Genomic DNA, 25,442 nt, shown 5'->3' on the forward strand with positions numbered 1-25,442 from the left:
GAAACAAAGGTGTAGCTATGTTCACAGAATTGAAAGCTATACCTCTTCCACAAAAACTTCTCTGTGGTTCTGCTACTAAAGTACATCATGTATTCCATCAGTTCATAGCTCCTGTATTTGTAAAGCTGCCACCTTATCCTTTACCTTAAATCCATTTTTATGTTGGCAAAGATAGGTTTTAACCATGATGTCATAATGACATGAGGTTAAAAAGTGATTTTTTTTATCTCCTTGGGTTTTGTTCTTCAGCATTCCAGCTCTCTCCATATTTTTTCATCTGTTTCATTCACTAGTTTCTGATCTAACACCTAGATTGCAAACTCTTTGGATGGGAATTTTTTATTTGCCTAAGTGGTTCTTTGCACAGGGTTTTCTAGTACTGGGGTTTCTTGCATGCACACAAAGTCAAAACAGCAACAGCAAAACTCTATTTGTGAAGTTGCTAAGCAGAATGACTGCTCTCCCTAGATAGCTTCACAGAGGTGTTCTGGCTCCCACAGCCTTAGGAGTCTTGTATAAGAAAGTAGTGTTGTCTTGGAACTTGGGGTCTATAGCTGTGTTTGCTTCATCCCACTGAGTTCCTTTGCCAATCCACTGGAAAACATAGGAGGAGAATTACAAAAAACATTGCCCTTTACCTGAGGGCATTTACTGCACTTTGCTGTGACATAATAGAATATGCCAGCAGTGAAAAGGGCTTGACAGTCCTCTGAGGAAGGACAGTGTTTGACTCAGTGTTTGAGTCAGATTGCAATGACTGCTGTGATCAGTCTATAGTCATGTTCAGTGGGACCTGTAGCAGTGATGTTTTAGAAGTTTTGACTTTGGATAATTAGCTCATGGAAATAAGGAAACAATCTGTTCATTCCTTTACCCATGAACTTTCTCCGGCAGGGCACCTGTGAACTGTGAGACTGTTCTCAAACACTGGGTATTGTCTCCCAGGCAGGTGTTAAATTATGAACTGCTGGCTCTCTGCAAGCATTCCTGCTAACTCCCTTGGTACTCAGCTCCCTGGCTGAGGTGTTTATAGTCTTTGAAATGGAGCAGTTCCCCCAGTGTAAGTGAGAAGACAGGTTCTGACTTTTTTCCCAAATATTTGTATAGCTAAAAGCAGGAACCAAATAAAAATGGATGAGAGAAACATGCCCTGAAGAAAAAGGAGAGGTTGTAATAGCTGTATCATGGGTACTTGGCATTTTGAACAATCCTCTCCGATAAGAGTTTGAAGACAGTGTGTGGTTTTCATTCTCCGCTCATATTTTCTGTGCTGGCTTGCTGCACTTCACAGTTTTCCCCAGCATTGTGTATCAGACTATTTTTTTTCCCCCAATTTTTATTAAAATCTCTACAACACACTGTCTTTGCCAGAAAAATTTTGAATGACTTGTCCTCAGACGCTCCAGGAGTGCCAAGGATCGAAGAAGAAAAGTCTGAAGAGGAAACAGCAGCACCTGCCATCGCCACTGTTACGGTGCCAACTCCCATTTACCAAACCAGCAGTGGGCAGTACAGTATGTAGTCTGAATTTCTCAGTGGTGCTAGTAAGTGGGGATGAGAAGATGAAGAACTATTATTTCTGTAACTGTTGTTTGGACTAGGACAAAGCAGGAGATGAAAAAAAGATTACTTTATTTTGACTGTTAACCAGGCCTTTTAAACACATTCCTATTGTAAGTGTTTGAAAGGCTCGATTAACATTCTGGGACTGCTTGCCACTTGGTGCAGCTAATGCATCCTGAGGCAAAACAGGAACTAACCATAATGCTATTATAAACTTCTTCACTTCAGGAACCAGATGGGGGAATTCAGAAGTTTCTTTATTTTTGTGGCAGGTCATTAACACTTGTTCACCAAGCTGTAACTTCATCATTAGAAAAAAAACATTACATCTGCAATTAAATTTTTAGAAAGTCCTGAAAAAATAAGGTCACTGACAGCCTTAATATATTTCATAAGTATATGTTTCTGTGTTTTCTTTGTTAGATTTTATAGATACAGTGTTTTGACTTGAAGAATGATTGAGGATATGGCCTTAAAGATAAGACACATCCTGTCTCACACTAACCATACAGTAAGAGACATATACAACACATACAAAAGGGACAAAGAACTACTTGTTTACCTCTGTCTCTTAAAATCTCTTTAAAATTTTGTATTTCTGTTTACTCCTTAACCCCTTTGCTTTGTACCCTGCTTAATTTTATTGAAATGGATGTGGTTAATTCTGATTCCTGTTACAACTGTACAATAACTGCGTGTGCAGACGAGATTTTGGTGTGTCTGTATATAGGAACACAGTGGAATTCTGTGAGTCACAAAAGGGGCAATGTCTCAGTATACCTGTATGACAGGATTGAGGGCAAGAAAGGAAAAAACCAACAAAGTTAAGACTGCCTGAACCAACCTGTACCTTTATGAATGATAAAACACCTAGGAAGGGTCTCAGGAAGTTGTAGAGAAGCAGGGACACAATCAGAAGGGGGAAAAAAAGCCACGAAGAAAGTGAAACACAAGATGGATAGAACTAGCAGCAGAGGAGATTGAAGGGCATAAAGCACAGAAGATGAGAGGAATTTCAGATGAGAAGAAAAACTGAGGATTGAGAAAAATACCTAAACCAACCAAGAAAATCTTAACTAATTAAAAAGTATTCCCTGGGGGTGGATTGTAACTCTTCCATGTGATTCTGTTTTATTAGAGAAACTAGTTTATATTTTAGGCTGTAGGTTTTGGACCTCACAAACATTTGAAAACTTACCTTTCAAAGGATAATTTCTTTCTTGTCCATTGAAACCATGTGTCTTATTTGGGGGTGTGTAAGGATTCAAGTGATTTAGCTTAGATCAGTATTCTTCCATACCTACGTTTAATACTGTAAGTTAATGAATGAATTATTGTCTGAAATGCTGGGTTGATTTTTTTTGTCTGCAGTTGCCATCACCCAAGGAGGAGCAATACAGTTGTCTAACAATGGCACAGATGGAGTACAAGGTCTCCAGACGTTGACGATGACCAATGCAGCTGCAACCCAACCTGGCACCACCATTTTACAATATGCACAGACCACAGACGGACAGCAGATACTTGTACCCAGCAACCAAGTTGTTGTACAAGGTGAGAAAGTTCACAGATAGTCATTCTGTGTAACATTTTCTCTGTGCAAATAGAAGTTGCCAGCCTGACTCCTTCAAATATGTCAGGAAACAGAATTAACAGCTTTGGCACAGATAAGTCCATAAAATTGTTGAAATTCTGGACAAAAAAACTATTTGTCATATTTTTTGAAGCCTTTTCCTTTAGACTGGTAAAACTGTGGATATTTGAGGTTTAATACATTTATTTTTGCTTTTCCATGCTATGTTTCCTGCATTTTGTCCACACAATTTTTTAATATGTTCTGCAAAAGTTAATATCACTTTAGAGTTCTGAGTTCTCCCATATGTGCAACAATAGGAAGTTCAAAGCAAGCATTAAGATAGATTAGAAGGATGTTTGATTCTTTCTAAAGGGACACTTTAATTTATTAGTAATTTTTCCCCTTTTTCAGTTGCAAGTCATCATTTCTTCCTACTGTTACTTTTGTAACTAGTCACTGAGTGACTAACTCAATCAGTGAGTCTTGGAATCATAGAACAATTTAGCAGAGTGCCTTAAGTGACCATTTGGTCTAGCCCTCAACTTGGCAGAGCTACTTCCGCTTACAGTAAGTTGTGGGGACCTATTGTATCAGAATACATACTTTGGTTTATTGAAAATTGAGGAGCATTACAAAATTTTTATTGAAAATAATAGAAATGTACCCCTTTTTCTATGACTGTAAAGTAGTTGATTTGAAAGTGAAGAGTTTACCAGGCATCAGTAAAAATGCAATAGCATAGAAGAGTACTGTTGTTGCATTGATCTTTGGGTTTTTGTGTTCTTAAGGATGTATGATTTCTGTAGGTGGTGTTGCGGTTTTTTATGAGCTAAGACAAAATTAACACACTCCAAAGATTAAAATTAATAAAATAAAAGAAAGCCAAGACCTTGCTCATTCTAGAGAAACAATAGAGGGCACTGTCCATCTCTTGTGGGAGTAAATGCTTCATTTTTATACCTTTTTTCTATGTTAGATACTTACACATGCAGTTCCTTTTTTTCCAGACAGATATTTCGAACATAGCTAGAAATAGCAACCCCATCCTTTTCTAGAAATGCTAGAACTGCCCAAAAACCAGAGCAGTATAAAGAAATATAATAAGGGAGAAAGAAGCACAGCTCTACCACAAGACAAATCAAGTTACCAAGAACAGGTGAAGACTTCTTCAGCAGGAATGCCCAAAACCTTGCATACACGAATAAACGGAGCCCGAGGCAGCAGTGATGACCCAGATGATGGCTGTCCCTCCTGAGCTGTGGCGTGGGGAGGTGGCTGGGTCACAGAGGTGATTATGTTAGGGACATGACAGGTTAGAGAGATGAGCACGTGTGACAGCGCTGTCACCAGACTGATGCCACGTTCCCGTGTGTCCCTGCAGCTGCCTCAGGAGACGTGCAGACCTACCAGATCCGTACGGCCCCGACCAGCACCATCGCGCCAGGCGTCGTCATGGCGTCGTCCCCAGCGCTGCCGACGCAGCCGGCAGAGGAGGCTGCGCGCAAGAGGGAAGTGCGGCTGATGAAGAACAGGCACGTACATTCACACTGCTTTCATTGCCCTGGCAGCTCTGCACAGGGCAGTGTGTCAGGCACTAATCTTTCTTAGCCCTGTTATGAAATGCTTCACAAAGAATTTGCCTTTATTTAAAGACACAAAGCAGGAATGCATATCTACTAATGCTGTGTGTTGCGACCGTGAAACCTTGAGTAAAGTGTCAGGCTCATTCTGTGAGGAGAGTGAATTTGGTTGTTGCAGTAAGGAGAAAAGTAATTGGTGAGATACTTGTATGACTGCAGGTATGTTCTTACAAACACCAAGATGAGTTGAGTTTTTATTGCATTACTACATTCATGTGGTTTACTTTGCTGGATTCTCTCCCTTAGCCTTGCTGCTGGCCCACATGTGCTCTTTGTGAGTGCTTTCTTAATTGTCTCACTTGTTCTTTTAACTGCTTTGGATTTTCTCCTCCAGAGGCAGAAAGGCTCAGGCAAAGACTAAATGAGCAGCTATTCCTTTTGATTGAAATCCTGTGCAGCCAATAGTGGCAGTAGAGGGGCTAAAAGAAAAGCAAAGACTTGATCCTGTAGGATCCAGTGTGTGAGGAGGAACAGCTAAGCTTAGAGATAGGAGTGGGTGGAAGTAGCAAAGGAAGGGAGCTGTAGGGAGAAGTTGAGCAGGATGCTCCTGAGGTCTGTTGCTGTGGGAGTGGGAAGGGGCAGGTCTGAACTGGCCCAGCACACCAAGCTTGAACTCTTACCCAAGGCCACAGATTGGAGCCTGTGTGTTACACTGTGACACTGAGAACCCAGAGCTTCCCACCCTTCTGAGCAGGGGAAGCCCCCTGAAAACCTTGTTAACTTCATCTGTCAGTCTGAAAAAACTGATGTTGTGCAGGTTGATTTATCTTCTGTAGGTTGCTGTGCTGTGAACATAATGGAAACTTGAGCAGACCCAGTGCTTATACAAGGGGCTTTAATGAAGTAAATAATGCTGAACAGCAGAGGTCACTTTTTTAAAAGGTTTTTGTACAGAATGTCACCCATCTCCCTTTTTATATAGTTTTCTCATACCAGTGAATAGTGGATATCACTCTTTCAGGCTCTGCATTTGAAAAAAAAACATTAATTAGAATAACAGAATACTCTCATTTAGTCATCAGTCTTATTCCAGTAAAACAAAGCTTTTGTGTTTGTGAAAGCCAAGAAGAACAATGGGGAATTACCCCACTTGAGTTAAATTGACAGCTTTTGCAACAGTATCATGTTGCATGTGGTGCTGTTAGCTTGTCTGCTTAATAGATATTTGCAAATCTAAGCTCCATAGCAAAGTGGGGGAAAGGGATAGAGAGGCAGATGGTAAGGTGGTACTTACTGGAGGATTATAGTGTAAATATTCATATATATTATTGTGCAAATTTTCTGTTTAAGTTTTACATTTTTAAAGCTCTGTTGTATTTCAGTAAAAGTCTGGCTGTTTGTAATGAACAACTAGCACACACAGACTTGAGGTGGCTTAATATACGCAGCCTAAGGGGGGAAAAAATCACAGAAAAAGATCACAGAAAAAAAATATTGTCACCCAAGGAGATTTGTTAGTAGCTTGCACTGGGAGGCACTTCCTGATCTCCTAGTACTTAATCTTTTGGTAACAGCCCAAAATTACTTAAATTCTAAATGTTGCACATGGTTTACTGAAGCACTGCAGGCATGTGAAATTGTATTTGTGGTAGTGACATATGGATACTTGAATCCTTTCAGGGCTTACAGGCTATGGTTTCTTCATCCTGTCTCATTTGTGGAGCTGAATTTCAGGAATTACTTTAGAGGCTTCTTATCAGTTAGGTCCTGGAATGCATTCTGGTTTTACAGCTACTATTTATCTAATAAGGGGAGGAACTAGGTTCTGATTTGTCCTCTCATTTCCCAGAAATGGGACTGTTTCACCAGTCTGTGTAGTGTTTGCAATGAAGGGGCACACAGACTCTTATTTTTGAAGCTATTCTGCTTTGTACCTAAAGGTTTAGGGCAAATAAGTGTTTCCCTGTGCCTACAGAGTGCTGCTAGGACAAGTGGTGCTGCAGGAGGAGAGCCCTCTGCCTGGGCTCCCATCTGCCCGTGGCATTTAGCCCTGTGCTTACTTTGCACGTTGGTGCCATTCTGTTGCTGTGCAGGGTAGTTCCTGCTCGGTGTTCCTGCCTTCAGGATGCTCAGCAGCACATTAATACCTTCTGGTGTTTTTCACTGGTGCTCTTGGTATGTTACCAAGTTACCTACAGGCAGCTCACTCTTTACAAGCAATACTTAAAAGTTTGACTATTTTGAGGTCTGTTTTTGGCATAGCTGACAGGGACTAAAGAATTACATGGTTCCTAATGTTTATCTTGTGATATTTTTTGGCTTTTATTTTTATTTGAGTCAATTATAGTATCATTGCAGTGATGTAGACATCATTATTAAAATGAAAGCATCGCTCAAGAGCAAATACATGAATGCTTGAGATACAGCACTTTTTTTACACCAGTTGATCATCTTGTTGGACTGCAGCAAAGGGAAAAGTTAAAGACTGTAAAAAGAGTAATAGATGATAATAAAGTCAAATTACTGCAGCAGCATTCTACTCAGCCTAAAGGCTTCAATGTGAATCCTGCGAGCAAAATGTTATCACTGATTAGGATCCTTTGCTCACAGAAGAAATAATAATAATAATAATAATAATAATAATAATAATGATGATGATGATGATGATGATGAAGTTATTGGTGCTGTCTTACTGGGATCTGTATACTGAAATGATATGTGGATCTTGAGTGAGTGTGATTTATGAGGAGCAGTTGTAACAAACTCAGTGTTTTTCATCACTAGGATTTCTTAGCAATGTGTCCATATTCTGAAAATGGCAGTACTAGTGAAGGTTTGACTGAAAGCAGTTGGGTAGCCCATGTCTGCAAATGATTGTTCTGGATTTGAATGGCCTTTTTTGCTTTGCAGAGAGGCAGCACGTGAATGTCGCAGGAAGAAAAAGGAGTACGTGAAATGTCTAGAAAATCGAGTGGCTGTGCTTGAAAACCAAAACAAGACACTGATTGAGGAGTTGAAAGCACTTAAAGACCTTTACTGCCACAAATCAGATTAATTTTGGATTCTCGTTTTCACTTGTCCAGGTGGGATAGAGACTGGTTCTGGCTATACCCAGAAAGACAAAGTAAACTTTTTATTTTCTAAACATTTCTTTTTTTCTATGCTCAAAACTGCCTGAAGCAACTACAGAATATACTTCATCTGTGCTTTGCATCAAACTGTGAATGTTCAAGTATTTGCCTCCACTTCTCCCCTTACAAGATGAATTTCATCATCAATCTCAGCGTGAAGAAGAAGAACAGGCTTCTCTCTCATCTCCCGATCCTCTTCAAGGAGTAACAGTGGTCATTTGGGAAGTTACTGTGGGGAGGGTCCTTTTGTAAAGATGTCAAGAATTTGTGCTGAGCTCTTTCCATTGCCTTAGAGACAGAGTCACCCCAGCCTCTTGGTCCAGAGAATGGTGGGCTGCAGAGGTGGAGCATGCATGGTACAATGAAGAAGCAGTGGTTGCCACACTGGTTTCACACGTTCAGCTGAACTGTACAAATACACGGCTGAGCAGCACACCAGACAAAGGGCGCTTCACTGTCACGTTCTTGGTGTGGAGATAACAGACCTTTCTCAAGCTAGCCCAGGATGGAGGTTTGATTTGCAATCTTTATTAAGCCCTCCTGGACTGGTAAAACCTTCTCCATACTTCAGAAACAAATGCATTGAAATGAGCTTCACTGGTCAGTTGTTGATTCTCATAGTTTATGTGTGCAAGTGCATTCAGCATTCTGAATGCACAGAAAACACACACCAATTTCAGAGGATATAGGTTGGGAAATTATATTTGGATAGGAAAGAAAATTTAAAAAAAAAGATGCAATCGTGATCTTCTGTAAACAGTCATATAGTAAACAGGGGTAGCATGTTAAAGCACTACCTATTTCTATGCAGAACAACTAAGCAGTTGAAGCATAGCCAACTCCACTTAAATACTCCATGAAGACAGTATGGTCTGTGTCCCAAGTCCTCTCAAGCAATGAGGTTATTTTTATTTCACTACCACTGTCTTAGGCAATGGAAATTATTGTACTCAATAGAAATATCTGCCTGATTTACTAAATTCTTTTTTGAACTTTGAGGCTGCCTTCTATACATAAATTAAGTTGCAGTATAACAACTACCAGGACAACCTCAAATATTAAAGAGGACTTCAAACACAAATATTACAACTCCTGCTTTGAAAGAGAAAATACTGATTATTTGAACCTGGCCAGATTAGCTAAACTCTTAATTTATTTGGGGTATTTTTTCTTGGAAAGGGTCAGATTTATTGAGTAATCTGTTCCTGCAACTAAAATTACTTACGTGCCTCAGATGTTTGCAAGATCAGGTTTTTTTCTGTGCACTGAGGAACTGTAGTCTTTCCCAGATTTATGGTGTTAAAAAAGGTAGTTAATATTTTTTTAAAACTCTGTATTAAGCATTAGGACTTCAAAAGAATCATGCTCAAAAAGAACCAAAAAAGAGCATCAAGAAGTTGTCAAAAAGAATGTGTCCAAACTAATCATGTGCAGTTTGTGTACTGGCCCTCTGAAGCCAGTCTCTCACTATAAACTTGGGTCATTTGATGGAGTAAGTTTACTTTGGGCTTCTGGTCAAACTCTTATGTATGGAGATGTATGGATAAGGCCTTGCCTAGCAGAGTATTGGCTAATATTTTTTCCCGTTCACTCTATATCTTTTTAAGATAAATTTCACACACAGGCTTCTAAAAGGTTATACAATCAGTGTGACATTATAAGGAAAATACTTGGAAGACTCTGGGCAGTTGAGTCTCAAACACCTAAGCAGTATTAAAAGTTCTAGATTTCTCATTTGAGGGGGCATTCAGTTTCCAAGAGATTTAATTTAAAAGGAGCAGGGTTAAACTTACAGCATTATTGTTACATCTAAAGTTATCAAGAATTTCAAATTACACTTGTATTTCAAGAAAAGAAGATAAGTATCAGAAATATGAAATAATTCACTTTCACAAGTTTTGTGGGAGTTTATAAATGGTCTATTTTTATCTGCCATAGAGAATTGATTTTTGTGTTTTTATTTAATGGGAGATGAATCTATTAGTTTAGCAGTGCAAATTTAAAGACCCTAAGTTCTCAGCAGTGCTTTTATAAAACCTATCTGATTCTTAAAATCAGCAAATACAAATACATAAAACGGTTACATTTTCCAGAACGAGTACTGAAGTAGAAATGTTGGTAATACAGGAGTCATTCTTGTAAAGCATGGAGCTCATGGTGGCCTCATTTGCAGTTACATGGAATGTTTCCTTGAGCTTTGAGAAACACAGAAAAGGCTGCATATGCCCACATTAAGGCTGTTTCTTTTGGAGAACATCTGTTTACAAAAAATGTGAGGTTTTGCTGTGAACTGAGCAAGGCAAGCTGGGCTCTGAGAACTGTGTTTAGTTGGTAATGAGCACTCTCCAGAGATTGCTGATAATCACTGGGCACAAAACCTGGGGGCTGAATGGGCATGGGAGCCTAAAACAGTGCCCAGGTGGGGTTCTCCTAATACACAGTTTGTGCAAATTTGTGTGGCAGTGAGAGGAGAGCTGTGTTACTCGTTTGTCTGTGTGTGGTCTGCGAGTGGCCTGTAGTGGTTTTAGCCTAGACTTCATTAGCAAATAAAGTTTCACTAAGAAAAGGAATGTAATTCAAAGTACATAGGCGTCTGCAAGAATCATTATTTTTATTTATGCTGCACTGAGGATTATGGGACACAAATTTATTTAATGAAAATTATAGATTACAATAATAAAAAATGTATTAGACCAAGTACAGGGCTGGCTAGGCTACCCATACATGCTTTACTATTCATACTGTCCCAGAAAGGGAAAGAATATGACACAGGATTCTGTTCCTATGTTATTTACCAAGTAGTGAGGTTGGGGTGATAAGCTTCTATAAACTAAGGCCATTTGGAAGTAGGATGGAAATGATGCTGACAAGGGGGAGGGAGGATTAGTTTTATATCTCACGGTTGTGAGTTTTCAAGAACTGATAGACTCTTTTACCTGAAGAGAGGGTTAGAAAGGGCTAGATCCGTTCCGTTCATAATAAACAAGAATTGGTTTGAAATATAATTTTTGTAATGTCATTATTTTGCAAAACAACAGCACCAATCAGGCAGTTAAGATATTGTCAAAGGTGCTCTTTTAATTTAGATATTCTTGGAAAATACATATGTATAATATATGTACATATATATATATATATACACACAGTATATAATCTACAGCTCTGAGAGCTTTTAAGTCAGGAATGCTGAGTATTATAGTATATGGAGGTCAGAAGAAGAATTTTTACTTTTCTGTGTGTCTGGGTGTGTGTGGATGTGTGTGTGGGTGTGTGTGTGGGTGTGAACGCTTCCCCTCACCCCAGTAGCTCTGGGCTGCATTATTCTAGCTCTTAATTACTGATTTGTTTTGTGCTGTCTCTCAGTTATCCATTTTCAAGAATTTTATTTCATCTTTTGTGGCTTTTGTGAAGTTTGTTTTTTATTGATGAAGATTTTTGAAATTATATAAACAGTTGTCTTACAACCACCACCACCCAGAGTAATTCACTTGTGTGCTTTTTCTCTTTGGCAGCTATATATCAAAGGCAAAATATTTGGAAAGGTTGTTAAGGTGTTATTTTCTAAAGGAACCACTGGTAAGACTTCTGTTTTCCTCCTGGGGTAGTGGTGATGCATTCTTCCTTAGGCAGCAATTTCACCAGCACTGGGTAGTTGCCGGCACCGTTGCTTGTATCTGAAAGCACAATTTTAGCCTGTTGTGCTTGTCAGGACTGCTCAGACACCTGCAGTTCTGGCTAGCCTGGAGTTGGCATTTGCAGTGGAGATCACTGTCTTCTCTGGTACTTGTACATTGGTCAGAAAATTGGTGGGGTGTTTGGAATCATTAAGAGGCTCAGGAAAAAAAAAAAAATAAGGAAAAACAGCCCTGATAGTTTCTGACCTAAATTTGTACCACGGGTTGCTTTTTTAAAATCTGGGCTTCCAGTAAACTGCAGCAGCAAGTAGGCATCTGTTAGTGAAAACTGGCACCTGCTTTTTTATTTTGTTTTTTCATTTTTGGCAGTCAGTGTTTTTTTGTGGTTTAAAGACAAGTCCACCCATCAAAGCAAGTTCAATATCAGTGGTCGCAAATCTATGATAGTTCATAGAGGATTTAATTAATTTTCTAAGACCTTGTTTTTATTGTATTTTTTTTACCCTGGAGCCTGGTTAGTGATGTAACATTTGCCAATGATCCAACCAAAAGGTTATGTATTTATTTTTGTTACACTATGTTCTTTGTAAATGTTTAATTAAAATGTGCACTTTTAAAGAAAAAAACAAACAAAACACAGAGGAAAAAGAAATAAGGTAAATTTGGTTTGCTTGAGAAGATTTCTGGCATAATTGTTGTGATCCTGCTGCCTGCACACAATTCACTCCTCCACAGCAGTTGCTTCCTTGGCTAATTGAACTTGCAGATCAGCACCTGGTGCCCAGCAGACATTGCTTCAGAAGGGCAGGAGAGCTGAAGGGGTAAGAATCAAGTGTGTGGTGTCTTGGAGCAGTATGTAGAGGATGGATGTGAAATTATTTTTAGAATAGAACTAGTTCAGTGATCCCATGTGGGAAAGGGAGGTTAATTTGGAAGGAAAGCTGAACTATTTTTCAGCCATTTTATTCCCCTTTTCTTAATTCAAGATTTGTCTGTGGATTTTACAAGCTGCATTCCAAGAAAACAAATCAAAAGGCTTTCCAATAATTTGACACCAGGAAGTAAAGGTGCACTGACAGTGTGTCACCTTGCTTGAAAAGAAAAGCACAGCACAACCACCTTTCTTTTGCAGGAACGATGATAATTTAACTATAACCCTGAAGTCTGTCATTGTGAGCAGGTTTTAAAAAGCATACAGTACACTGATGGTTCTCTGTCATCTGCCTGGAATCTTGTTTTTCTGAGCTGTGTAATTTGCTAGCTGTAAAAGACACAGATTTTACAAAAGCCTGAATGTATCCGGAAGCTCAGTTGGTCTGGAAGGAGCCAGACTGGTGAAGAGAGGGTGCTGAAATCCAACTTCTGTGTGCTTGTGACAGGTTCAGGTCTGTGGGTAGACTTAAGTGTGTGAATCTTTGGGGGAAAGGGACCAGATCCAGGTGGTGTAAAGAGGGTTTGCATTTCAAGTGTTTTGCCTTGGAATGTGTTTTTAAAATGTATTTAAGCTGTGGCCTGCAGAGAGATGTGCTTGGGCTAGTTGGCACAGCACAAATTGAAGAGTGACCTGTTTGCATTCTGGCACTGCAAGTGCAGTTTGTGACTCGCTCCGTGCTGAGTTCAGGGCTCGCTCTCAGCGGGGGAGGCAGGAGCAGTCAGCTGGCCTCGGGAGCTGTGTGCTGGCAGGGAAAGGGCCAGGGACAGGCTGGAGTGACCCATGGCTGGCACACTGTAAGCTGAGCACTCACTGCACTCTGGACTCGAGCAGTTCACTCAGCCTCAGCTGCATATTCCTCTAAATTAGGGGGTAGCTGAGTGAGAGCATGGGGATGGCAGACCTTGAGCCAGTTGCTTATGCAGAAATGGCCACTCTTAAGATCTAAGGATGTTTGGGTGCTCTCCACAAGATGTTTTATACAGGTGCCACTCCATTTTTTTTGTGTGTGTTTAATTACATTTATTTATATTAAAACATTAATTTTAAAATGTTCTACAACTTCAAGTTTATATGAGATTTGAAACTGTGCTGCTTATAATGGACTTCTTGGGATGGGAACAGGACAAGAAGAGGTGCTAGTTGGCAGCCAGCTCCTCCGCAGACTTTTTTCCACAGATTGCTCATTCACTTCAGAAATTAGTTGTTTCTACTCTGGATTTATCATTTGAAATTGTTTTGAAACAGTGTTTTTCAGGGAAGCTTCCAGAGCAAGGGTTATTATTCTCCCTTTGTAGAGTAAGCTGGAAAGAGTATGTTCACCTCATCTGCATTTCTGATTCTTTACCCAAACCGTGTCAGCACAGAACAGGGTATTTGAGCTTGACTCCCATATACTTGTGGAAGTTAAAAAACTAAATGAAAATCCATCATTGGGGGAAAAAATAAATGCTTTTTTACATCTCCCCAAAAATCTAGAAACATCCCTGTTGTGTTTTTTTTTTTTTATGTGCTTTATCTGTGTTTAAAAAATTGTACTGGGTTATAATGCATTTTATTAACACTATGTACATATTAGCTGCTTTGTGTTTCAGAATGGTAGTAATTGCTTTGTATATTAAAGTGATTCTTGTGAATTTGTGAATTATTGTCAAAAAGAAGTGCTTTTTCTTACTGTAACCTTTGTGGTATAAACTGTCATAACTCCCTTTTTACACAAACATTTATGTGCAGTCACATAAACATGCTTTAAAAAACTACAAAGTCTCTTTTTTGAGCAGGGTGTTCCATTTACACTAATTCAATTTAGTGGCAAATGGTAGCTGGAAGAATATGGGAAAAGGCATATGTTGAGCAGTCTATGGTATCATCTCAATCTGTGCCCTGCCCTAAGTATTCATAAAGTATTCTCCCCAAAGAGAGGACTGTTTTTAATCTTAATTTAATTAGGTTAGAGGTTAAGTTCTGAAAAACACAGTTCCTCTTCCTCCTGATATTTTTAAATCTGTTTTCCGGTACCCATTCTGATGGCAGTTCTGTTGTTTAATAATGTTTGAAAGGCTTATGCCTTTCAGTTTAAATATGCTGCATGTCTCACTTTTAAGCATTCCTGTAAACCATGTACTACTGGTCTTTAGAACAGAACAGAAACAGAAGGCAGCAAACACTGCAAGGATGACAACCCTATTATGTAATCTGCAAGGCTGGATCCAAACACTGGGATGGAAGCCAGGATAACAAATTCAGCACTGAGGTAAACACCTCCAGTGAAATCAAGGGGAAGCAGTAAGGTCAACTCATTACAGCTGGGATTTTCTCATTTTTATAATGCCATTCATGTTCTTGCTCAGAAAAACCTACAGTAATGAGAGAGAATCCCAAACAGGGTTAGTCCCTGAGATAAAAATGCAGTTTGGCTTGAATTTTGCACTGAAAAAACTGGGTAACAGATCCCTGTGTAGTCAAGTGTGTATCTTAATATCAGTCAAACATTACCTTGGCTGCAATTGCGTTTCACGGAAGTTTGTTCTCTTGCACATGTTTCAGGGATGGTTTCTCAGTGTCACAGCATGGTTGTGTCTTGCCTGGTCACATTCCTGTGGCTTGGACCCACTCCCTAGAGCGAGTTAATTTCTCAGGAGTTGTGCATTGCCCCACTACTCGGGGATGCATGCCAAACACATCCTTCTACAGGTGAGCTCAGATTCTCTAGTGCTGGGATCAACAGGGTGACAGAAAGTGCTCAGGCAGGGTGTTGGTACAATTGCCAAATTGCTGGCAAGAGGTGTTGTCATGCATCATCTCATGCTAGAGCAGGAGCTCCCGTGGGACCCGTGGGTTGGGACACGCAAGTTTGCAGGTACCACTGCAGAGGCTGCTCCCTGTGCTCCCTCAGCAGCAGTTACACCTCTGCTGCTTGTCCTGCACGCCTGGCGTGATTCACTTGCTCCTGACTCACTCCTGACCTCTCCCTGAAGGTAAGCGTGATGGGAATACAAAACACTTGTGAAGCCAACCTGGGACAGCAGAAGGCAGCAGCACTCACTGCCTGGTGCATGTGGGTGTCAGCACTGCCCAGGGGGGATGGACTGCAGGTTTCAGCTGAGCTACCTTCTCACATGCCTGTGCCTAAACACTGTAGCTTTAAATGCAACCAGAACTGACATGCACATGGTTGCAGCCTAACTGCAGTATTCCTGGCTCTGGTCTTAATCTAACAGGACATGTGTCCCAGTAGCAGTCAAAGAAGGTGTCCCCTTGGGAGGTGCCACTTGCTGGGCTGGGGGGCAGCCACCAAGAGTTCTGCAGGGCAGAGGCAAGGCACTCACCTGAGCTGCCAGTGCCATCTTGTGCTTTTCTCCACAATTCTTTATGGGCAGTAGCATCGCTGCAGCCTTCAAACATACTCCCTTGGGTGTGCATGCAGCTGCTGTGTAACAGCAGCATGGCAAAAGAAGCCAAGCCTGGTCTCCACTGGCACATGCCTGCATTGGAAGGATGGCTGTGGGCTGCAACAGCAGCAGTGGGAAATCTGACACTGAAAACGGTTAGAAAGAGATGGAATTAAACTGCTTTGTTTTAAAAGTACAAAACTGTTTCTATCGTCAAAGCAAGGGCAAAACCCCCTTCTTAGAAGTGTGCAGGTCACTGCACCAGCCTCTATTCTGTGCTTTATTCTGTGCTATTTCAGCAGACTTTTTAGCATGTTCCTGTGATGGCAACAGTGCAAGCTGCTATGGCTGTCAGTGCTGCAAGCTCCAGCCTCTTGCAAGGGCTGAGCACTGCCAGGCTTTTCCCACAGAAATAAAGTTCCCTTGGGCACTCAGGAGCCCAGGCACCATCACACTGCTTTCTGCCAGCTCCAGCCCTGGGAGCCTGAGCTACACATGAGCCTAATGCCTAATCCCAGACGAGTTGGAGACAAGGATACACCTTGGGGAGGAAAAGAAGAAGAGAGGTGAGAACTTAAAGCCACTCTGAAAACTAGAACCAGACAGAGGTGGGAGAGCTCATAATTCTTTTCAACCACTGCTCGCCCAGCTGATAGGACAGAAGGAGCTACACCTGACACATGAGAGCTCATCTCATGATTGTTTTCAATTAAAGGCGCTGTCTTCCTTCCCCCAAACTGACTCCAATTCCAGTTTCAGGCTGCGAATTCCCAGCCAGCTGCCTAAGCACGGTTTTAGTGACACCATGTGGTTTCTGAGGATACTGTTACAGCAAGTGTTCCAGAGCAGCAACTCCCAGAACGGATCCAAAGCCAAGCAAGGAACTTCGCTGAAAACACGCAAGAGAGGTGCCAGGGAGGAAGCACAAACCTTAATGATAAATGTGTCATTTTCACATTACAGTCAGCACAGCGTTTCTGGACCGCCAACCAGGAAGTGTGACAGGAGCAAAAGTGACAAAAACATCCAAAATGTCCATGGCCCAAAGCAGCTGCTGCTTTGTTCAGCAAAACTGTTTGCTGTTGCCAGTGCCAAATACATGCACATGTTTAAAGTCTGAACCTGACCTGAGGCTTTTTGAGTTTAAGTTTAAAGCAAAAAATGTTCCACATCCACACAAAACAAGAGAGTAGTAAAGCAATTCCTGCATTTAGAGGTGTAGCTGTCTTCTGTTAGCCCGTTGTTTTCATCAGTTTCACTCTTCCAACACTAGAAAGAGAAGGAAGTGCTGCTGCTGCGAGCTGGATTCCAAGATCTTGTGGGATAAACACACAGATGTGTTTTACAAGCTCAAGGTATGAAATCTGTTACTTAGAGCAGTGCCTTAACCACTGAAAGCACACTGAAACTTAGATGCTGCCCCAAGGTCCCAAGTAATGCAAGAGTACTTCCCCTCCTGCAAAGACTTTACAGAGCACCCTCCTGTCCTAAATAACAGCTCTCAGAGCCAGAGGGAGCACAAAGGCACAAAGCAGAACATTATCTAGTGGTACTTTGAGAGTCAAGGGCTGATTTGATATTTTACGAACAGCTTGAGTTTCCTCGTTGCACTTTCCCACTGGCACATGTGCATGTGTATCTCCTCCAAGGAGCAGACTTGTTAGGGACAACTCGGAAACCACAGCTGCTTCAGTACTGCAGCTGTAGCCCACTCACTTGCAAATCAGGTAAAAATAACACTGATTTCTAAGCTGGCTTACTTGGCAATCCCTGTTCCCAGTGCCCCTCCAGATTTTGTTCTTTGTTTCACTGTGCCTCCTCAATGCAGCAGTGACAGCAACAGAACAACTTTATAGCATCTGCCTTTGGTTCTTTTTGCCTTTTAAGTGGTTTCTTTTACCACAACTTCTAAGATGCAGAAGTCCTGAAGAGTTAAAGCATTTAGAGCTGGAGCATTAGCTTTTATTTCATCCACTCTCCTACTCTTCTAGAGTTAAGGAAGTGATAAAGGGAAAAAAAAACCCTTGCAATCTCTTTAAGTTTCCCCCAGAAGTTAAATGTGGTTTGATTTCAGACATCAGACCTTTTGATAGAACAATTTTGATGCTGGAGACTTCTGCAACTTGAATCAGTTTCAAAAATTGCATTTGATAAAAAGACAGTGGAACACCATATATTACTCAATTCAGATATGAAGCAGAGATTCAATATGCAGAACAGAAGTACAATCCTGGCTCTATCAGACCCAGTGATCAGACAAGACCATCAGAACAAGAAGCCAGTGAAATAACACAACTGCAACTTCATGCTTAGGAACAAGTGTATTGAGTAGAAACAAAGGGGAGAATTGAACAGCATCAGTGGCTTATTAACAAAGCAGAGAGTCAAAAGTCATCCTTATGACTACCCCTCTGTGCTTTGTAGATATGAACATCCTTACTGGAATCGTAGTGGACCTCGGACACAGAGAAACGCTTTCTCAGCATCTTCAGGAACTTGAGGTCCCGCTCATAGCGGATCCGGCAGGAAAGGAGAATCACTGTTCGCTCTGAGCACAGGTGCTCCAGCGTCTCAAGCAGTTCTGCAAATGTTTCTTCCAGATAAACGATGTCTGCACCCAGGATTAAGTCAAATGCTCCTGGAGAGAAGTTATCCAGGTCTTTTCCCCATGTCAGCTCCTTCACCACTGCTCTGGGACGTAGTTCAGGGGGTAGGTTTGCCTGCACATTTGACTCCAGGAACTCCAGTGCTGCCGCCCTGTCTGTGATGGTAACACGGGCACCTAAGGGGACAGGACATGGCTCACACTCACAATCCACATCCCTCAATACAGCATGTGGAATACAATGCTCTAACTCTAGCAAGCTCCTTAGTTCCTGTTAAACATTAACAGCTCCCCTGAGCCGCATTATTAAAAACAAACAAAAGAACAAAAAAAGCAAAATTCCCCTGTCTACAGACATGCTATCCTTCATCAGTTACTTAAGAATATAAAGTGTACTCTACATGAAGATTAAGTTGAGTAGGGAAAAAAACATGTTTTCTGGTGCTTTTTCTTAATGCATGAAAGTCAAGGAGTTACTTTTGGCCTTTTCATATGCAACAGAAGAATAAATTACAGGTGTTACAGTTAACCTGCTCCAATTCCATATTTTTCTATAGGAGAGAGGCAGCTAGAGAGTCTCTTTCACAGGTCAGACAAAAGTTATGCCTGTGTGCTTTTTCATGGCATGACTGTATTTTGTCAAACTGTTTTGTTTCTATGATTTCAATAGGCACCTTTCACAGCCACTAGAGCTTTGAATCAACAAAGTTAACCTGGGAAAGACTGCACAATTTTAACACAGTTAAAAGCAGTTCCTGCTTCTGCCACAGCCAGATCAGCAGCAAATCACTTCTCCATGCCCTGTCTGCAAGACAGACTAATGAAAGGCTTATGCAAGCTCGGAGAGTGGTTTCTGTCTGTAGCTTTATCTGCACTGGAGGACAAGTGGAAGACGTGAAGCACAGCTCTTGCTCCCTGCGGGGGAATAGCTGCAGAGCTGAACGCTGCTGAGCTGCCTGCCATGGCAACAGGCGTCAGCCTCAACAGGGTCCCGCCACGGAGCAAACTGCAGTGGCACCAGCACTGCAACAAACACCGCAGCAGCCTCTCGAGTCTGACAAGGAAGGAACAGGACTCAGAGAAGAACCATCACAGTTCACACATGCAGCTTTGGTGCTCACTTCAACACCAGGCGTGTACATGTACAAGAGCTAGTTTTACTACAGTTGTGATTTGCTTTTAAAGAGGTAACAAAAAGGCCCTTACCTAGTAATGTGACCACTATTCCCAGCAATCCAGTTCCAGCTCCCAGCTCAATCACAGACCGATCCCTGAGATCAATGCCTTCCATCTCCAGATAAGCACACAGAACAACAGCCTAAGCCAAAAGACAAGGGCGATTAAGTACAGGGTTTCAGTCATACTGAACACAGGATTTCTGGTTTAACCTGAGAGAGAAGGTTATGGGAAGGGTCAGGTGCTTCAGGTCTGCAGCAAACTTCGTTCAGCACCTCTCTGCCTCCTGTGTGCACTTTTAGTCTTTTTAAGCTTTATGGAAGTTTTTTATAGAGTTTTATGGAAGACTCCTACTGACAAAAGGAAAAAAGAACCACAGAGGTTACAACTGGGATGTGGTAACTGCTCCATGAATCCCCAAACATAACAGGAGATAGAGTTGTATTTGGAAAGGAAAAGTTGTATTGGAAAGGAAATACAATAGTTGTATCTGGAAAAAAAATCCCTCAAAGGAAATTTGAAGGGTTGTCAAACAGTAGCGAATGAACACAGTACTGCAAAAGTCCAGAATAAGGTTTCATAGTATCTTGTATGGTATTTCAAAAGGTTTCTGCACAACACTGGTATGCCCTTGGGAGGGACACAGGGAAAGTAAACTAATGACACTTCTAGCTGGCTGTACGTAGCATGACCTCTCCCACAGCAAGTTCTGTCAAAGCTGATGTCCAGAAAGATCAGAAACGCTGTACACCAATTCATTTGAGAAGTTTGCTAAAAATGCTACACTTCTTTTAAACTAGAGGTAAAAGTGCAATTTGTGTGTGGACTGAAATCCAACCTGACAGAAAGCCCTTGGCTTACAGTGATGCTGTGAGCGACTGCCCTGTGGCCTTGGACCCACCACAAACCCCTCTGTTTTGGACTGTTCTTATCCCCAAGATAAAGTCTATCAGCAGTCCTGTTTGAAGCAATAAGCAGCAGGATCTATGCTGTGCTCTGAAGGGTGCCAAGCTAACACCACCAGCCACTGTAAAGAAAGGTGAGTTATCCAAAGTATTTTCTGTATTGGGCACTGGCTGTGCAGGGTTTAGGTGGTGCATCTCCCTTGCATTCCTGCAGGATCTCTTATGGGGGAAGAGTGAAAAATAAAGCACAGTTTAACGTATTATTTCCTAACATTAAAAAAAAAACAAACCTTAAAGCCTTCCCTTTTCAATTCTACGGTAAATAATTTTCTACGGTGAATCTGAAAGCTCGACAAGAGCCACAGGAAGCCACCGACTGCGGAAAAGCTGCGCTTGCCACGAGCACCTACCGCGTCCCAGACCACGGCCGCCACCCCCAGCCGCCGCCAGTCCTGCTGGAGGCGGATGGTGCGGCGGGCGAAGTGGAAGGTGGCCCAGGGGCTGTGCAGCTGCCGCGCTGTCCAGCCGCCTCCCTCCTCGTAGGGCACCAAGGCCATCCCGCCGCCGCTGGGCCCTGCCCGCGCCGCGGGCGGGGAAAGCCCCGGGGCCGCTGGGGCCGCTCCGCCCGCAGCCGCGGGGCCGCCGCCACAGCCAGGGGCGGGCGCAGGCGGCGGCGGCTGCGCTCAGCCGGCGCGCAGGGCGGTCACTTCCCGCTGCGCAGGGCCGGGCCGGGCCGGGCCGGGGGTGCCCGGAGCGGGGCCGGGGGTGCCCGGAGCGGGGCCGCCCCGCGGGCAGGCGCCGGGCCGGCTGTGCCGGGGCCGGCCCGAGCGGAGGAGCGCCGCGCTGCCTCCTGCGGGAGCCGGGCCCCGGGGGGCTCCTCGCTGCTCACAGCACGCGGAAAGGAACGGGGGAAGGCCCCTCGCCTTGGGACACCGCCAGCTGCCCCCGCAGCCTCCTGCGGTTCCAGCCGTGGGCTTTTGCTGCGGGGGGTTGGGGGGCAGTGCCCGCGAAAGGCGTTGGTCAGCTCTCTCTCCATTGCTGCTCTCCATTGCTGGCGCGGAGCAGGATCGCTGCACAGCCCGCAGCGCCGCCTCAGAGCCCGTAAGCAGCGCACAGCAGCTCTGCCTCAGTGCTGCACCACCGGGGCAGCACGGCCAAGGCTGCCCTCGGCTGCCCGTGCGGCCCAAACGCTCCCCGCGCTTTGTGCAGCCGTGTTTCTTCGCCTTTGGCTCCATTTAATCTGTTGCTTGGCAAAACAACACAGTGCTCTTCTCCTGCGTTACTTGAACTAGCTCCAGAGACTGCTAAAGGCCACGGGAGAGCCGGGGAGGTGTCCTGGCAGCGCTCACGCTCTGGCTGCCTGGAGGCACTGCTGCAGGGCCCCACAGAAAGGCACGGTGCCTGCAGCCAGCTCCTCAAACCCTGAGAGGAGCATGGGGCAGCAGGGGCAGGGACGCATCTTCTCTGCCCCATCTCTAGTGGCTCTGTGCCCTGACAGCTCCCGCTGACACTACCGATGGAGCAAGGCCGGCCCTCGAAGGTGGGGACCGTAACCAGCTCCAGAAAACATCCCCTTTCTTTCCCACAGGGACCAGCAAATCTGTCTGGCAGTCGGAGGCAAATGTGATTACATCTAAAAGCTCTCAAGTTCAACAGAGTGGCTCAAGATTCGTGAAAACCTCTGTGGAGGATCATTACAGGTTGCACAGGGGTAGCAGAGAGTAAAGCTGGTTTTACAGCCGCTACTGTAGGAGAATGGAACCCAAAATTTGCCCAAAACCAGCCTATACTTGTTTTATGGCAAATCAGACTTCTCCCTATAAACATGCCAGAACAGGTGTGATGATTCAGTTTTCTGTGGTTTTATGTCCTAAAGTGCTGGTCCCTTGCTACTATTCCTGCTTTCGAGAGTTTGAAATTGCATGTGCTATTACCTTGATTATTATTTATAATTATTTATATAAGTTTTGTGGGAAAAAAAGCCATGAGAGTCATTACATTTGAAATGAGAACTCTGGATGACTTTTTGTGTCACCTACACTCTGCCTAAACTACATCAGCAGGCAAATAGAGGGAAACTCCCAAATGGCACAAAGCTTCCACCTCCTGCACCATATGCCAGCCCAGGGATCTCCAACAAGAATATGGAGGAGTGTGGCAAGGGTCCAGTGCTCCCAACTGCCTCCTTTCTATCCCCAGATGAGTTTTCTTCCCCTACAGTATTTCATAAGCCCAAGTTATCTGGCTGAATAGCAACTAGAGTAAAAAAAGGCTGCATGTGAAAATACATTGTTCCTGAAGATGATAATGCAGTGAGTGCTTTTATCTCAATAATGTGATTTTGTTAGTCAGATATCCCTGAATATCTCAGGAGCGCAGCAGGTTCTCTACCAATCCTGCCCTGCTTCCCAGAAATATTTCCCCTTCTTACCTGATAAAGTTGCTCTGATACTGACCTCACAAGCCTTAGACAGAAGATCAGAAATTACTTTCCAGATCATAATTGGGCAGTGAAGCTATTAAGAGAGAAGCAAGTCCACTAGAAGTTTAGTATGGGCCCTGATTCCCCGAATTCATTCAGAGCCTATATTTACCTTCTCTACACCTTTTCACATCCATTTTCTAAGAAAATGGAGTACCTGGGTATTATAGTGGCAGAGAGACATGCTTGGTTCTTTCTACCTTTCCTGACAGTAAAAGGGACAATAAGGAAAACACAACAACACAGAATTGTGGCTAAAATAGATGTCCAAAGATGGAATGCCTTTCTTCCAGCAGGGCTAAAGCTCAGCACAGCAGTGAAGTGGTGAGAACGTAGCCTGGTTTGGATTTTGAGCACTGCAGAGGGCTGTAAGGACACCTAAGCTGCAGGTAATCTTGCAAAGTAGGAAACAGCTGATTTTAAGGTAAGCAAGAATGATTTAAAGTATGAAGAAACACTGATTCAAGTCCATTCTTACCTCATTCAACCACTTGGTAAAGCAGGTATAATGTAGCCAATTATGAGTAAATCCCACCACCTCGGATTTGGGTAAGCTGCTCAGGGTGATTAATAAGAAGCGTTTAAGCACAGTGGTCCTTGAAATACTTAAAAGATCAAAGAAGAAAGTAAGTAGGTAAGACAGAAATGAGTACAAATTATTTTGAATCTATACTAAAATAACTCTCTTACTGCAATCTTCTCTTTGCTGCTTAGTATGTAAAATTCTCTCTTAGAAATGAATGTGACAGTTCTTGTGGTAGCTCTGCAGACACTGGATGCACTGCATGTCTACGCATGGATTTTGGAGACATCCGTAATGGGAAAATACTGCATCCCTCACACAGTCTCTGGTTACCAAGGCAAAGGCAGATAAAAATAGAAACAATCTGATTTTTTAAAAATTCTATCTAGAAACCTGTGTTGTTGATAACCCTATGACAGCAACGCCTTATTCCAAATGGTTCTGTTCTACATTTGTGTGGAAACTTCTGGCTTAATCCTTTCCTCCTGAAATAAACAGCAGCTACTTCTGGTTGTCATTCCACTGAAATATGAAAATTATCTTGGAAGTAAAGTTTGGACAAATAGTCTGTTTTTCTAAGAGCTTTCATCAACCAAATGAACAAGAGATAACACAAAGCTTGGAGGAAAACTCAGAAAATAAAGCAGTCTTTCTCCCTATGTATCACTGTAAGTAGCCATTCAGATGACTAGCACTGAAATTATTTAACAAGTTTTACATTTTCATCTTCACCAGTAGAAGAATCTTCCAGATTCTCCACACCAGTAAAATAGAGGGGTGGTGAATCACTTGCTGTTAAATACAAAGGGAATAAAGCAAAGATTAATTTGGTTGATGACAGCTTGCAGTTGCAGAATCAAGACAGCCTCAGCTTGAAGTGATTTGAAACTGATGGGGTGAATTAAAAATAAAAACTTTTGTTTCTGCAGAAACTGGTGAGTTATCAGTAGACTTTAGAATTTGCTACTTCTGCAAGATCCTTGCAGGAAAAAGTGAAATCTTGAAATAAATGTATAATCTAGTGTTTCATTTTCTTGTAACATTAAACAGTGGAAGTAATGATCAAAAATATGAAGATGTATAATTTCATAAGTGCTTGAGTTGAAACACAGGAAATTTCTAGACCATCTGAAGAGGGAATTGTTCCCATCGGTAATATTACGTTTATGTCTTCAACCTTGCATCTTGATAAACTGCCACATATAATCACCACATTTATTAAAATGTCTTGTTATAGAAAGATCACTTATTTTTTAGTAGGATCATGTGAGTGAGCTCTCAAAGGCCATACAGGTCTGAAAGCTGACATTGTTCTGAAGTTTTAGTTAAGGAACAAAAAGCAAATGGAGTAAGCTTTTCTTCACAACTAACTACTAGATTTCCAGCTGCACTTCATTAGCTGGAAACCTCCCCCCACTTTCAGATGTTCCCAGAGCTACAGCCTTACCCACGTCTCCAGCTGCTGAACTTCCAGGACACGAGATGCCGGTGTCGGGTCTTGGGAGGGGAGAGTCCATAACCCGTGGAGCAAGACTGACACGTGAGCAGACGCTGGAAAGGCTGCTCCAGCAGCACTCCTGGTGCACAGGGCTGTGGTGGGGAAGTGGAAAGACATGTGGCAGGGGAAATGCTACAAAAACCTTCCTGGAGTCTGAGTGTGGATCTAGAGGCTTAACATTAGGTGGATAAATTTATTATATGCTCTATAGGTGCAGTGTTTTGCAATTTGAGAGGAAATTGCAGTGCAAGCAATGTATTGTATTAATTTAAAACTTGTTAACTAATTTTAAACAATTTAAAAAACAATTATGTGGACAGGCAGACAACACCTATAGCATTCATACAGATGCAAAGGCATTTCCCTCAGTGCAGTTGTTACCCTTTCAAAAGAAGGAAGAATCAAGCATATGAAAAATGAGGGGGATTTGGTGTTATTTCTAATG

The 25,442-nt window shown here is 42.5% G+C and overlaps 2 protein-coding genes across 6 annotated transcripts in view; one reads left to right on the plus strand and one right to left on the minus strand.

Annotated features, from left to right (window-relative positions):
• Positions 1-14,176, plus strand: part of CREB1 (cAMP responsive element binding protein 1) — a 39,835-nt gene extending 25,659 nt beyond the window's left edge. For 3 of the 5 annotated variants that reach the window (XM_077785117.2, XM_077785119.2, XM_077785118.2), the window contains 4 exons: positions 1,372-1,514; positions 2,935-3,117; positions 4,521-4,675; positions 7,634-14,176. In XM_077785117.2, coding sequence (XP_077641243.1) covers positions 1,372-1,514; positions 2,935-3,117; positions 4,521-4,675; positions 7,634-7,774 — 622 coding nt within the window. In that variant the 3' untranslated portion in view covers positions 7,775-14,176. Of the gene's footprint in view, positions 1-1,371; positions 1,515-2,934; positions 3,118-4,520; positions 4,676-7,629 lie in introns of all 5 variants that reach the window. The other 2 variants (XM_085585236.1, XM_085585237.1) reach the window with 1 other exon arrangement.
• A 3,934-nt stretch (positions 14,177-18,110) lies between these two features.
• On the minus strand, positions 18,111-21,147 carry METTL21A (methyltransferase 21A, HSPA lysine). The gene is made up of 3 exons (XM_021538852.3): positions 20,905-21,147; positions 19,620-19,731; positions 18,111-18,590 (listed from the first exon to the last, which is right to left on the minus strand). The coding sequence occupies exons 1-3, from the start codon at positions 21,049-21,051 to the stop codon at positions 18,193-18,195; spliced, it is 657 nt and encodes a 218-aa protein (XP_021394527.3). The 5' UTR covers positions 21,052-21,147; the 3' UTR covers positions 18,111-18,192.
• Positions 21,148-25,442: the final 4,295 nt, after the last annotated feature.

Source organism: Lonchura striata, chromosome 7 (assembly GCF_050655825.1).
Source record: "Lonchura striata isolate lonStrDom1 chromosome 7, ASM5065582v1, whole genome shotgun sequence".
NCBI lineage: Eukaryota > Metazoa > Chordata > Aves > Passeriformes > Estrildidae > Lonchura > Lonchura striata.

Excerpts from the sequence above, each read along its gene's own strand:
- METTL21A (XM_021538852.3), bottom strand. The coding sequence starts at position 21,051 with ATGGCCTTGGTGCCCTACGAGGAGGGAGGCGGCTGGACAGCGCGGCAG. Across the intron at positions 19,732-20,904 it reads CGGCCGTGGTCTGGGACGCG|GCTGTTGTTCTGTGTGCTTA; the intron begins GTAGGTGCTCGT and ends CTTTTGGCTTAG. Across the intron at positions 18,591-19,619 it reads AATAGTGGTCACATTACTAG|GTGCCCGTGTTACCATCACA; the intron begins GTAAGGGCCTTT and ends CTGTCCCCTTAG.